The 14,172-nt window shown below is 42.4% G+C and overlaps 1 protein-coding gene across 1 annotated transcript in view; it reads right to left on the bottom strand.

Annotated features, from left to right (window-relative positions):
• Positions 1 to 1,630: 1,630 nt before the first annotated feature.
• The window catches only part of lrriq1 (leucine-rich repeats and IQ motif containing 1), a 43,582-nt gene continuing 31,040 nt past the window's right edge, over positions 1,631 to 14,172 (bottom strand). Inside the window, exons 26-29 of the mRNA XM_044036054.1 lie at positions 10,092 to 10,188; positions 8,876 to 8,936; positions 8,187 to 8,307; positions 1,631 to 2,704 (exon numbers count right to left, since the gene is read on the bottom strand). Coding sequence (XP_043891989.1) covers positions 2,592 to 2,704; positions 8,187 to 8,307; positions 8,876 to 8,936; positions 10,092 to 10,188 — 392 coding nt within the window. The 3' untranslated portion in view covers positions 1,631 to 2,591. The remainder of the gene's footprint in view (positions 2,705 to 8,186; positions 8,308 to 8,875; positions 8,937 to 10,091; positions 10,189 to 14,172) is intronic.

Genomic DNA, 14,172 nt, shown 5'->3' with positions numbered 1-14,172 from the left:
TATATATATATACATATACACATATAGGAGTATATACTAAAGGTTTTCATTTAATTGCTTCTGCTATATAAATTGTATAAATGTAAAATAAAAAGAACCTGCGGGTTCTCCATAACGACCTGGAATGGCTTTCAGAGTTTTGAGATCATTAAGAAATATTTTTTTTATATTATGATATTCATTCATCACTGTTGCTGTTCCAAATTCAAACATTTTTGACCATCGTATTATTGAAAAATTGGGTAAGACGGAGGCAGACGATCCACTGTAGTGATCCCTAAAGGGAAAACCCAAAAGAAAAAAGTGTTATTGAACCGATGATTGTCTACAAGGCTACACACGTGTCACACATGTTTTAGACGGTTACTAATAATTTTCCTGATGATGAATGATTAAATTTACATTATTGCAATTATATATAAATATTGTTATATAAATTCTAGGTTACTGTTGGAATGTAATAATAATATAGCACTGATAAACAGACTTGATTACTGTAATTAATTACAATCAGTATGCTATCGCTGTCAAACAGACAGAAATAAATAACAAAAATGTAAAATGTAAATAAATAAACAAAAACAAATCTAAAACTTCTGAATGCATTCATTCCCGTCAGCTGAAATGTCCAAAACCCCCACAGTTATACTGTAGCCCTTTAATGCGTTTCAGGACAGCGCAGTGGACGGATGTGGAGACAGAACGTCTCTGTGCCAGACACCATGTGCTGACTTGAGGTCGATGCTCGTCGTCTTATCTGAAAGTGTGGCAAAGTGCTCGTCTCACCGCGCCAGTGGATTTTTTTTCCCTTTTGGTCTCCTTGGGTTTCACATAATTCATCCATAATGCAAAGTAAACACGTGTAATGAAGGCTGGTGGGTGATGGTTCAACAGTATCATTTGAAAAGTGAATTCGAGGGTACGAGAGCGTCTGGAAGAACTCGTGTCAAACAAAGCAAAACTTGTGACTGGATGTGCACATGTCACCTGTCTGCTCGTGTTAGAGAAGCAACAACAACAACATGAATTTTCCAGTTGTGTGAGTGTATAACGACGATTTGTTGACAGAAAGCTGCCCCCCCCCCTCCCTCCCCGCACCTCCACTTGGGGTCCTCTATATGGAGCTTGACCAATCAGTCTCCCACCCTGAGGGAGGACACTGCTCTTGGGTTTCACAACAGCCTCCAAGTGGGTAGCACCATCATCACGTTTGTGGAGGAAAGCAAGAATCCCCATCAGCAGCTCGCGTACAGTCAAAACACACACACACACACACACACACCGTCCAGACATGTGTAAGTGAAAGATAGAAGGAAAATAAATAGAGAGACGTGCATTTCCTGCCAGGGAGCAGCTCCGCAGCTCAGACTATTTGTTTTGACATTAATTAAGTTATCATTTCCAGGCGTCCGACCAGCGAGGAACCTCCGAGCCCGAGGTTCACTGCCTGCGGGAGGACGGTGTTTGTGTGCGGACGCTTTCGTCCAAACACACAAGAAAAGGCCATTCCAATCGACTGGCTGGAAATAAAGCAGAGAGGCCTCTAATTCTCACAACAGTGTTTGTGTTTGGCTCATAAAAGCAGTAATTACAAGCCCACTGTTGGTAAGAGCTAAACATACACACAGACTTTTTAAATTTTGATTAAATTTTACTCTTAGGAGTGTACAGCAGTGGAAAAAGCCCATTTCTTCCCATGGTTGCAAAGGATATTTACTTTATTCCTGTTGACAGAGTGTCTAGACGAGAGTTCGGCATGTTGGGAAACAGGAATCCGCAGGTACAGCGGGTTCCTGCTTCTTATTTCCTGCCATCATTTGCATACGGAGCGTGTCATTCGCCGACGATTTGCGACTTTGCTGCGTGGTGTTTTGGTGCTGGATGGCTGCAATCACAGTCAGGCACAGAGTTCAGCTTCAGCCGTGCCCGAGGATATTTGGGCTGTTCCAGTTCCTATTGGTCCGGATTCATTTGCAGCAGAGGGAGTCGAAGCAGATTCAGCACAGGTGATACAGATAAATAAATAGATACTCTTAAAATAAAACTAAATAAAGTCTTAACAACAGAGTCAGTTGCTTAACTCCTTCTTTCCATCTTTCCTGAGAAATCTACACAACCTCACGTCACTGAAAAGACCATCAGTTTGCATAGCTTGCATACCAAATCCCATGTAGAAAATCTATAATTTCCCATCATAGGACACAGGAGGTGTTGATCCACTGCTGCTTTGTTTTCAGATTTCTTATTCTGTTACTTTTGGTGTTCTGCATTACCTAAGTGACAGAATCTTACCAAATGAGGCAGAATTTTCAGTTTCTAGTCAGAAAACGGTGACATAAATGTGTGATCATCATCTAAAAATAGCATAAACGGGGGGTTATGAGGGTTCGAGGCACACAGGGATTTTACAGTGCAGTCCTATACCTAATACAATCTAATACATATGTGTTCAAAAAACCTGAACTACTCCTTTCGTGCTATAGGCTTAAAGCTTAAAGTGTCCGTATTTATTCAGGTTTCCAAGGTAACAAAGTGCCACCTTTGTATCTTCTTTAAAGAGTGCTGGGTCACAGTTCAAAGAAATTTGTGTTTTACTTGTGCACTTGACCCTTGACCCTCTTCTTGCCACCTCCCCAGCCGCCGCTCAGCTGGACCGGGTTATCTCGGAAGGAGATGCGTTGGTGAGACGGGACCTCTTTTCCTGCTGGAGATGTTGAGAGAGAGAGAGACAGAGATCTTATTTTCTATTTTTTCTGCAAAGCATAGACTATGTTACATTTGTACATTCTATAAAGACGAAATGTCTGAATCTGACACTTTGATATGAAGTTTCAGTAGCAATGGCTGATGGGGATCCAAATAGACAAATAAAAAAGTCCTAACGACATCTCTGGTGGTGCATCTTCATGACCATACCATTCCTACTCTGGTCTTTGAATAAATAAAATGATATAAAACAGGCTTCTATGGCAACTGTAGGAATTCTAGTGCACTTCTTCCTTCCCAGAAACGAGTGCGGTTCGGAGAATTCATTTAATTCTTACTTTCTACCAGGAAAATTTGATTCAGCTTCAATGCAGGAAATTCTGAGAGGAGAAGAATTGTGAAGTGCACTGTCGTCACCACATGAGCTCAACTCTCTGCGCTTCGCGGCGAAGAATGTCCACGTCACGTACGCCGAGTGAAGAGCGAGAAAAAACTGAAAACAGTTGACTTTGTGTAGAATGAGATAATGAAGGAAAAGGGAGTTACATTAGGACATGTAAAAGCTTAAGGGAATAAGGGAAAGGTCGTATAGTTGCTTTCATATGGGGACTTTAAACAATAGGACACGATGTTAACGTACTCCAGGTCTCCAGTAGAAGTCTAACGTAATAAAATGGAATACATTTGCTGCTTTATCTCAGCATTAGACAGACATTTCCCTCCAGAAACTGAAGTCTGCTTGCATCACTTTGTAAACGGCGCACAGCGACTTCACATTGGCGGTTTGCGCTATTGGAAAAAGTCGCGTGTTAAAGCCGACGTGTGGTTATTACGGTAATTTCGCTCGCGCTGTTGCAGGGAGCCGGCGAATCAGCGTCTTTGTCACCGGAGAGGAGAGAGTTGGAAAAACACCTGTGCATAGTTTCCATTTTTTTGGCCTGTTTTTGGACATTGCGACAAAGACAAAGAATAACCAAATGTTATTTTAAATATGATTTATATTGTTCACATTTCCAAATAGTTCCGAAATATCTGTGTACAGCGTTTTTTTTCTTACTAAAACTATAAGTTTTTCTTCATTTGAAATTGTTAATACACCATTTTAACAAGCAGTAAATTGCCAGATATTGAAAGTTATTCTGGAAACGACATTTTCTGGCCCTTTTGCGGTTGAAAGAAGTCTAAAAGTCCAGGCAGACATTTTGAGGCTTAAATGGTATTAAAGGGTTAAATCATTAAATGAGTTGGCACCTCAGTATTTGACTGAACCGCTGCACCTACACAGTCCAGTCAGAGCGCTTAGGTCGGCTAACAGGCTGCTGATTAGAAATCCCTAATACAAAGTTAAAGACACAGGTTGAGTTGGACCTTTTTTTTAACTATTCTCTGCATCTGTATTTATGCTTTCTATTTTTACTGAATTTATTTTGTCATTTGTTTTTTTTTTTAAATGTGCTCTATAAATAAATTTGAGTTGAGTTGCGTGTAAGTTACCTCATGCGGCCACACGTCAAAAGAGCTGAACTGTTCCTTTAATTAGTTAGCAGATACAATGAGCCTGTGGTGTCTGACTCAGTGGACAGTAAAGACTACCGAGACAAAAAAGACTTAAACACTTAAGCACTGTGTGTGTTTGTGTGTGTGTAAACGTGCGCTCGCATGCCTGCGCACGTGTGGTGTGTGTGTGTGTGTGTGTGTGTGTGTGTGTGTGTTCCCCCGGGGCACTGTGTGCTGTATCGCAGCCCCTTCAATTTCACCTGGGGATCAGCACAAAGCTTTTCAAACACACAGAACAAAGGCAGCGCCTCCACGAGGCATGATGCGTTCCACGTGTAGAGCCGAGGCGCGCGGTCCACCACGGCCAAACCACACAGGGAGCCAAACAGTGGGGCGAGGTGGAGAGGCCCGAGACGCATCACAGGTACTGACCCGGCTCCAAATATCTGCACAGCTGGCACTCTGTATTGAATATCTCTCCAGTCACGAGTCATACGTAAGCTCACACTCTCTAGTTTTTGATTCCACGGCGTAGCACTGTGCTTATCTTCTCACCTCGTGTAGTTTTAGGATAAAGCACCCTACAGTAAAGTAGTCTTTGGTGAAACTTCAGTCCTTCTTTCATGGCTGAGTTTAACATATTAAATCATTGCTTTTTTTTTGTCCAATTATCTGTCCTCAATGAAAAGCAGAATCCCCCGAGCCTCGATGCACATGTTGCTCATTTCGACGCGAGCCGTGCGGCCGTGCTAATACACGTGCAGAGATAAAGAAACGGCCGCACAATACTCCAATACTCAACCGCTGTGACCAAACAAATTGTTTTCCGTCGCTTTCCTCCGATTATCGCCGAGCGGCGGGCGGCATCGAGGGGAGCAGATACGCGACTTAAGTGGTTTCCTCTGCGCACATAATGAAAATATTTTGTGAGGCTGGGGAACGCAGTTTATGGCATTGTCCCAGCGAGCGGCGGGTGTCGCGTTGCAACAGGTTATGGAGTCGGTTCCCGAGTATTTATATAGTCTTTACTGCTATGGCAGAGCGAGTGAACCCTCCAACTTTGAACCTTCACTTTGATGTGTGCGTGCCACGTCCCAGGAAAAGGAATTATACTACAGTGTAAGTATAATGTTTGCCTTTTAGAGTCACACGTTTACTGCTCTTTGCCTCCTGATTATCTCGTTTAACCCAAGTAACCAATTACCCGTGATTTGACCTGGTCCTGCACGGACATCATTACGGCTGCAGCAACAAGCCAATTAATAATCAGCTACTTGAATGAATGAATGAATGAATGACGCATTTTGATAATCAGTGAATCAGTTTTTTCTTAAGAGGTAACAGGTTGTGTGTGACTTCAGCTTCTTGCTGCTACAAGATAAGACGAGTCAGTGTCATCATTTTTGAGGATTGCGAAACACCAGTCAACATTTTCATCACGATGGACCAACAACTAAAAATCAATGTAATAGAATTTAAAAAAGAATAACTTAATAATTAGATTAGATTAGGAGATTAATTAGTAATGAAAACAGTCATTACAGAGATTATAATCCTTGAAGGGGACTGCCTCTTTGGTAACCTTCTGATATTTACATTACATTTACATTACTTTGGTTATCTTCTGCTTTTTCCCTTTAGCACAAAAGTGTAACATTTTGGCAAAAAAATCGGAACTACTTAATCAAACATACGGCCCACGGGCCAGAACCGGCCCACCAGTGGGGTCCAATCCGGCCCCCAGAATGAAAATGATTACATTATACAGTTCCAGATACCAGTAAATGGTTAACATAATATTGTTGAAATTTTCATTTATTTTTCTTGAGAAATTTCAGGTTGTTCATAATATGTTTTGTGAAAAAGATACTTAATTTAATGTAAAATAAAGGGAAACATTTTGAGTGCTTGCTGTTAATAGGTTGTTGTGATATTATTTGATTCAATTGTGCTGTATGTGGCCGCTGAACTAAAATGAGTTTGACGCCCTTAACTTAATCAGTTGCCATCAGATGTACTTATCAAGTGATATAATGAGTTTTTAGGGGGTTTTGGGGGGAAATAAAATATGTTTTAGATGCATTAGTATGAAGTAAAAAAGTTTTGTCAAAGAACTGATATTTAAATCAGTTTTTCCACAATTTTCTGGCATTTTGTGGACAATCATTTCATCCTAATTCATTAATAATGAACATATTTGTTAGTTGCAGCCCTAGAGATCAACGAAACGCTTCCTTGTTCCGTGTTCACGAATGATCTAATAACTTACTGAAATACCTTTTTTTGAACAGAACGCTCTAGCCGTACACATACGTTCATATTTCAATTTGCACTATGCTGTTTTCATGAGTGCAGACAAAGAGGCTCTTTTTTTTTTTTTTTGTTCCCCGCACCACAACAATAGTGTGTCTGCAGAGCATGGCAATGTCTGCTCCTGCTTCACCTCGTGGATATCATTTTGAAACGATCACCGGAATCCAATTTGGCTTCGTTAAACGGGGACAGGGACCTCCTTCACTCCGGACTCCTGAGCTTGTTTAATGTGATCATCTGCCGTCAGCCTGTCAGTAACATCTTTGTCGTTCAAACTCCTGAGCCCCACGTCTCCTGACAGAAGGACCAGTCATTATTCACTGAAAGGACTGACTTTTTTTTTTTTTCTTTCCTCCTGCCCGTTTCCTGTCAGAGGAGAAATTCACGGCACTCTGTCCCCGCTCCGACCTTGCGGCACCCCCTCCCCTCTCCTCCCACACCAGCCGACCAGAGGACTCAGACTGGGCTGAGTAGACAGCCGCCTTTATCACTGCATGACTCTGTGCACTCAGCTCTGTGTGCAAACACTGAAACGCATACTTGAACGTACATGAACACGCGTTTAAAACACGCGTGTGCGCACTGTTACATTATGAGCATGAAACTGCTCAGAAAGTTTGGCTTTTGGCCTCTGTTTTCTCCTGGTTTCGGTGTATTACTAGAAACACAGAAGGAAAACAAGCAATAACACATTAACGATGAATCGATATGGAGAGAGAGAACACGTGGAAAATCCAGCTATGTTCAGTACGTTCGCTGGTGAAAATGAGAAAACATTATCACACCAATATCAATGTCCTGTCCCGCAGCGATGTTGGACACGAGTGAAGAAAAAGAGGACATTTTTCACTGCACACTTGTCCTTCAACAAACGCATAAATAGCAGCAGATAGAAAAAAAACAAAAAAAAAACACACCGGCTACAACAGAGGCATCGCAAATTGGAAAATGAAGAGATGAAATTGGCAAATTTCATAAAACGGAGCTAATAAACCACAGAATTAGGAATGAAGTCCATCTGTTTGATGAGAGATGAAAGAGGATCTATGAAACAAATGAGACGGGGACAACAAAAAAAAACAAAAAACCCAGACTAATTTGATACTCCCTGAGCCAATCCTTAATATTTTGAAGATGAAAACATAAATGTACTTATGCGTCTAATAATCGTGGAGCTTAGATCTTGACGTTACACTCTTTTATTTATAACTGAAATACATTTGGTTTTTCTTGTCCCCTTCTTTTCATTTCTTTGTTGTTTGTAATTATTATTGCAACAAATTATTGCGTAAGTGATGCACGCTGTAAAATAAAGCAGGATTTTTTGTTGGGTGTGGTTGGAGTGGGGGATGGGATGTGGCCTATTTACGCCGGTTGTTGTAAAGTCGAGCTGCACCTCCCTTTTTCCTTGTCTTCTTCTCCTGTGGAGAAATAACTCCTGTAATCTCATCATTTCACTTCTTTCTCTTTTTTTTGTTCGGGGATACCAGTGTTTGTGTGAGAATGTTAGAAAGTGACAAAAATCATTTACTTTACAGAGAAGGATGGGCTGAACCTTTTCAGAAAACACATGTGTGTGTCTTGGACTCGGCTCAAAGTTCACTGTAACATTCCCAGCAACGCGGTGATCGTCGGTCGAAAAGGCGACGGTGAAATTGACAAAGACTCACTTGGACGACTCGCAGAGTTCCTGCGTGGATAATTTCTCTCTTTGCTCAGCTGGGCAGCTGAACTGCTGCTGGCCCACGATCCACTGGTGTGATGTAGATGCTCAGAGTAGCCTGGGTCAGCCTGCACACACACACACACACACACACATATACGCTACATGAAAGACTTTTCAACATGACACATCTCACGCAAGCAGTCCAGCATTTTTGAAAAACATTCAACATGCAGCGGCTCTGCACTCTGAACATATCGAAGAAACAGGAGGAAGGGGGCGGCTCTCCTTGCCAGTGATCATAAGTCAAACCGCTGCATGAACTGCACAGGGAGACTTGCGGTTTCTGACTTCAAAGGGCGCGCACAAGCATCAGTATCGGACAAACTGCTCCGGAGTGACACTGACATTCCTGCGAGTGAAATAAAGAAATTGCAGCCGGTTGATCCAATCGAAAGTGTCACCGCGGAGCTAAACGTCCAACCCACCCCCATTTCCTCCTTTCAATCGAGGCTGACGAGACAGGCTCCAGGAGAGCGGGGGCCTACAACGCAGGACAGAACTCTCTGACTGGCGAAAGTAAATACTGCATACCTTCACATACAAGCAACTGCCCCGCACCCCTAAACTAAAAAAAATGACACAAGTAAAGATTCATTCTGTTGCACGGGGGGGGCGGTTGGGGGCTATACTCACCACCAGCTGCACTCTGCCGCCGTTCAAAATGTCCGAGCTGATCTCTGGCAAAAAACGCTCGCTAAGATAAGAGACAAAGAACGTCAATGAGTTAAGTGTAAAAATGCTTTAAAGTACGTACAAAACAGTGACGCTGTGGATGTACCTTGTAGGTACTTTTTACACATACAGAACATACGGAATGTGTACGTGTTTCTAATTGTGCTTGCTTATTTTCAATTGTGTGTTTCTACTGAGAAAAGTGAAACGGGGACCTTTTTTTTTTATCATGCGTCATGCGTAACGTCCATTATCAGGACAATTCTGAACGAGAAAATGCATTAATATTTGATGTGAGTGACCGGAGTGAGTGTGAGTCTGGCTCACCAACACACAAATCTAATGATGCGATGTACTCATGTTCATCATGATCTCATCTGAGATTGTTGTATGTCACTTTAAGCATCGGCTAAATATTTGTACCCTGTCTCTGATGGACAGTGATGCCTTTTTAAGAGTTAACCCCTCCTTCCCTGCTTATATCTCTGCAATTATAAACTCAGTGCGAATTATCTCTGTGATGTTCCATGCGAAGTGTAGATACCCCTGTGTCAGAGTAAATGCAGATGGAACCCAGCATAAATTAAGGATTTACAAATGATATAGTAAATATCACGTTGGAAAATATGCAATAGTAGTTTAAAAACTCAAGGTAATCACATAACAACGCGTGGACATTACCTGATGTCTTGGGGTTGTCCAATTGGGCACAGACTGGCACCATCTGTGCCATTTGATATTTTTTAGATACCAAATTGTAAATTTAATTTTATTTAAATGTAACAATAGGTCTATAAAAATGTTTTTACCATACTGTGGCTTTTTAAAACAATTTTTTTTTCAGTCAGGTTGATCAAGACGTTATATTTTCATACTGTCCATCGCTGTATGATAATAAAGAATGAGGGTTTTTTTTGTGTCTTTGTAAATGTCTCACTTGTTTAAGTGTGAAATTAAGCAGTGAATAAAGTCTCACGATAACATGGACTTAGATGGACATCAATTTTATCACGTGAGCATTTAGCTAAGTGACTAAAATCAGTTTTTTTCTGGTATCCTTGGGAGCGAGTGTCCGTGTCTCAGGCAGGTTCTCAGCGCAGGGGAGTGACGCACTGTGCAGTCAGCGCTGATTATGTGTGAGCAACTTAAAAAGATCCATCCCTTGAAAGTGCCTCACCTCTCTGAATCCCTGTCGGCCTGTTGGTGTAGCCACTGCTGGGCTCGCTCCCGCTTCACTTTCTCCATCTGCTTTGCTTGCTGCTCCGCTGTGCTCACTGCAGTCGACAGAAAACAATAAATGTAAAACAGGCAAACCTCTTGTCAGGTTAGTAACATTCTGGACGACACTTCTGTCAAAGAATGACTGTGCGGGGTAATCTTTAAAAGCTGTTTTGAACGTGACGTGTTTCTCAAAATGACAGGTAAGCGTAAATACACGCACACGTTGTGTTAACATGCTGACCAACCGACGAGCTCGACAAATAAACAGCTCGGGGGCCTGATCTTTAGCAATGCTTGACATGTTCCCAGCACTCAGTGGCCACAGCTCCCAGCATTTATGTTTTGGCGTATTTTGGCGTGCATTACATGTATCATAAAGACGCAGTAAAGTAAGGTCGGTTTTGCTTCCCCCCCCCATCAGTTATTGGAACTTGTGGTTCTTTGTAAATGTAAAGCCAAGCAATGATCTGGCAGTTTGTTCGAAACAGAAAAAGTGAAAGGCGGCTGATTTACGAGCTATGCTGGAATCCCATTATAAGGTCGTAATTCAAAAGTAAACATTTATGTTGCGCTGACAGTAATGCTGCCGCGGATGGGTGTAAACTGATAATGAATTTTGACAGCTCCAAACGCTGGAACTAATGATGCATTTATTTAGGCCATTGACTTACTTTTGCCAAGCTGTAAAAAGAAAAGCGTTACAGTTTTCATGGGTTAATTGAGAAGCGCCACTAAAAACGTCGAGTGATGGATGCTTCCCCTCGGGGCAGCAAAGGCCAGGAAATGGCTACTTGCATTTCTCGAAGCTGAAAATACACAGACGGACCGTCCAGCGAAAACCCCGGAGAAATTATTTTCAAAGAGCAAAGGTTCGGAATGATTTGGGGAGACTATCTATTTTTTTCTGATGGATATTGCAATCTGATATTCACCGTGTAAAAGATTCAAAACACGATTTAACACTCGATCATTATAAAAACAAATAATGCACTCTATATACAAGCGTCCAACATGTATGTAGTACATTTGTTCTAAATTGGCATTGAGAGCAGAACGATCAAAAATAGAATTGTCAAAAGCTGTGACTGTATTCAACAAATTGAAGTATAAAGAACGGGTCAGCCTGTATGATTTACCATTTTTGACAATGATTACTTTTACAGCAACAAGCTCAAATATTGTAATTGTTCATCCAAAGAAGGCCTCCCTACTGCTTCTTTACAGTATTCATATGTGGCATTCATATTGTAGAATATAGCCAGACCAAAAGCTGCAGCAACACGAGTGAACAATTTGGAACCACATGCGATGTATATCTCGCTGTGGACACAAAACAAGAAACGTTTACATTCTTGTTGCACCGCGGTAGCATTAGGAGACTCTCTCCTCTTTTTTTTCCCACTGACCGCCCCACCGAAAAGAAAGAGAAAAAAACCCTCATGACCTCCTCCAACCCGCTGAATCTGCCTCCAGTGCTCCTCCAGGACATCGGGAGGGGGCCTGTAGGAGTCACGCCTGTTAGGATGCAACTCTTAAGCACATTAAGAGACCTCATCTCCACTGAGGTGGAGAGAACCCAGACTTAATGTCAGACTCTTGGGGAGGAGGAAGGTGGAAGAAAGTGGAGGGTGGAGACAGCAAAGCAGAGGTGAAGGAAAGACAGAATTCTGGTTCCTCCTCCACTTCCAACATCACTGCAGAAACAACAGTGTCAATCAGCGACGTGGTTGTATGAGGTAATTACACATAGCCAGTGTCTGACACACAGCACTCTTACTGTGCTAAGAAGCCGCAGGAGACAAACAAGCTGAACTCTCAACTAATAAAATCAACAATAGCTTAAGTTTACATTGTTGTAAGAATATGACAGCCTTTTCTTGTCAAGGATTTGATTTTACTCTGCAACTTCAGAAACTCCTAAAAAAAAAGAGCCAATCACGAACCCCTGGCGTTGTAGTGGCAGGCTTAACGCGGTGACAACGCTAGCTACGTTGAGCGGCTTTTGTAAACACACATCCAACATGGCGGCCAGTGAAGAGAAGCTGTCTTTCCATTCAGCTCTTGCTTCCATTCTCAGCGACTTTCTCCTTGGCGCTCCCCCCCGGGCAAAAGTCATTAGACACCAACCTTCTGATGACCTACAACGGGCACGTTTGTTGGTAGTTTTTTTTGTTGCTCTGCATAGATCTAGTTGACTACCCCTGGTGGTAGCCAATTAACAATTTAAAAAAGTGATTCTGCTTCCAGTTAGAGAAGGTTGCCTGACAGAGACATTAAGTGGTAGACATATTCTTATAGGAATACTTCACCGATTAGCATGTAGCTTTGTATTACTAGAATAGGGGTAGTATTTTTGAAAAATTACGCTTCCCAACCTCAGTTTCCCTGAAGTCGAGAAATATCTTCATTCTTTTCTTTGTTACGTGCCCACCAGTGACACTTGAAACCGAGGCTTGAAACTTCAACACAATTCCGCACTTTTTAGACCCACTCGTAGGGGGACGGTACCTCATTCGCAGAAAGTAAACCGTGTCTGCCATCTTTGCTAACAGTTATGCTAACAGGACCAAGTGTCACTGGTGGGCACATAACAAAGAAAAGAATGAAGATATTTCTCAACTCAGGGGAAACTGAGGTTGGGAAGCACAATTTTTCAAAAATCTTACCCCTATTCTAGTAACACAAAGCTAAATGCAAAAACCATTCTGTAATTATAAAGAAGGCTTCCGTACTGTGCTTCTTCCAACATCTCGATTATAGTGCAACCATATTTACGCGCAAAAAGTCCTTCGGTGTGATCGGGCCGCAGTACTTGCCTTCTTTGTGTTTTTTTAGTTTTGTTGGAAAATGTGAGACAACAGCATGAAATGTTGCCTGAATCCTGTGCTCATGGCAAGAATAATCCCATTTTTAGTTGGAAGTTGGTCCGAGTAAGAAACTGCTGCCTCTCTGTGCATTGGCACTGCGTACTTCTCCCACAAGTGTGCCAGTGCACCACAAAAACATACACCACGAGGACAGAGCTCCACTGCCTGAGATAAATAGAAGCTCCGAGATTACGGGGGTGAAATTGAATGCATATGAATGGTGGTAAATAAATCTGACACTAAGTTATTTTGGACGACGGATGATAAACAAGATGATTGTGTTTCAGTTGGACTTTGTAGAGGACCTGAAGTGTGAAATCGAGTTAAGTGCTCGGGAGGTGGAGGTTCCAGGCTGGAATAAAAATATATACCCTTGTGTCTCTGACATGAGGACGGATGTTTGGTGAAGCTCACTCTCATTTTGGATGGAAGAAGAAGGTTGGAGCAGTGTGTGTGTGTGTGGTGAAAAGTAAGAGGAGAAACAAAGAGGACCGCCTGAAGGCATAAAACATCTCCAGCATCTGCAGTACCCAAACACTGGACAATACATATCATCTGAAAAAGGGAAGTGCATTGCTCTCTCTCTCTCTCTCTCTCTCTCTTCTTTGCCTTTAAAAGAAAATGTCTTGCGGCTCTGCTGCATATTCTCCCCCTCTCTGGGTATGTAAGCTGATACCCATTTCAAGTGGGTTACTCATGTCCAGCACATCCACACAAAAAGCCCGGATAAAATAAACACACCGCGTCGGATATCTTGGAAAGAATCTGTCATGGGTTTGGGGCTAATCACCTCCAGAAGGGGCTTGACTCAAAACCTGAAATGCTAGCCCCTGTCGGGGAGCACTGGCTGGGCCTGGGCTAGGCTGGCTCGGCCCCGGGCACTGGGGATGGATCCGCAGGAGGGAGTGCTTTACACAGGTCAGGACCAAAGAAACAAAAGGGGTGGCTGGTTTGAGCCCATGCACACAACCTGGATCCCCGAGTCAGTTGAGTCTGCCTCATGGTTTTCCTTTTAAAAGGCAGCAGGACTCGTCTCCTCCAAGATAAACACATTTTACAGAACTAGGTCAGGAAACCAACTGAGGATGACTCCCACAAGTTTATCAGTGGCTGAAGCTTCTTCACTTGACATTGTCCAATGTGATAAATCATCAAGGCAAAGGTGGAGGG

This window comes from Solea senegalensis, linkage group LG10 (assembly GCF_019176455.1).
Source record: "Solea senegalensis isolate Sse05_10M linkage group LG10, IFAPA_SoseM_1, whole genome shotgun sequence".
Classification (NCBI taxonomy): Eukaryota; Metazoa; Chordata; class Actinopteri; order Pleuronectiformes; family Soleidae; genus Solea; species Solea senegalensis.
The sequence above is the reverse complement of the archived record's forward strand: the minus strand, read 5'-3'. Positions and strand labels throughout refer to the sequence as shown.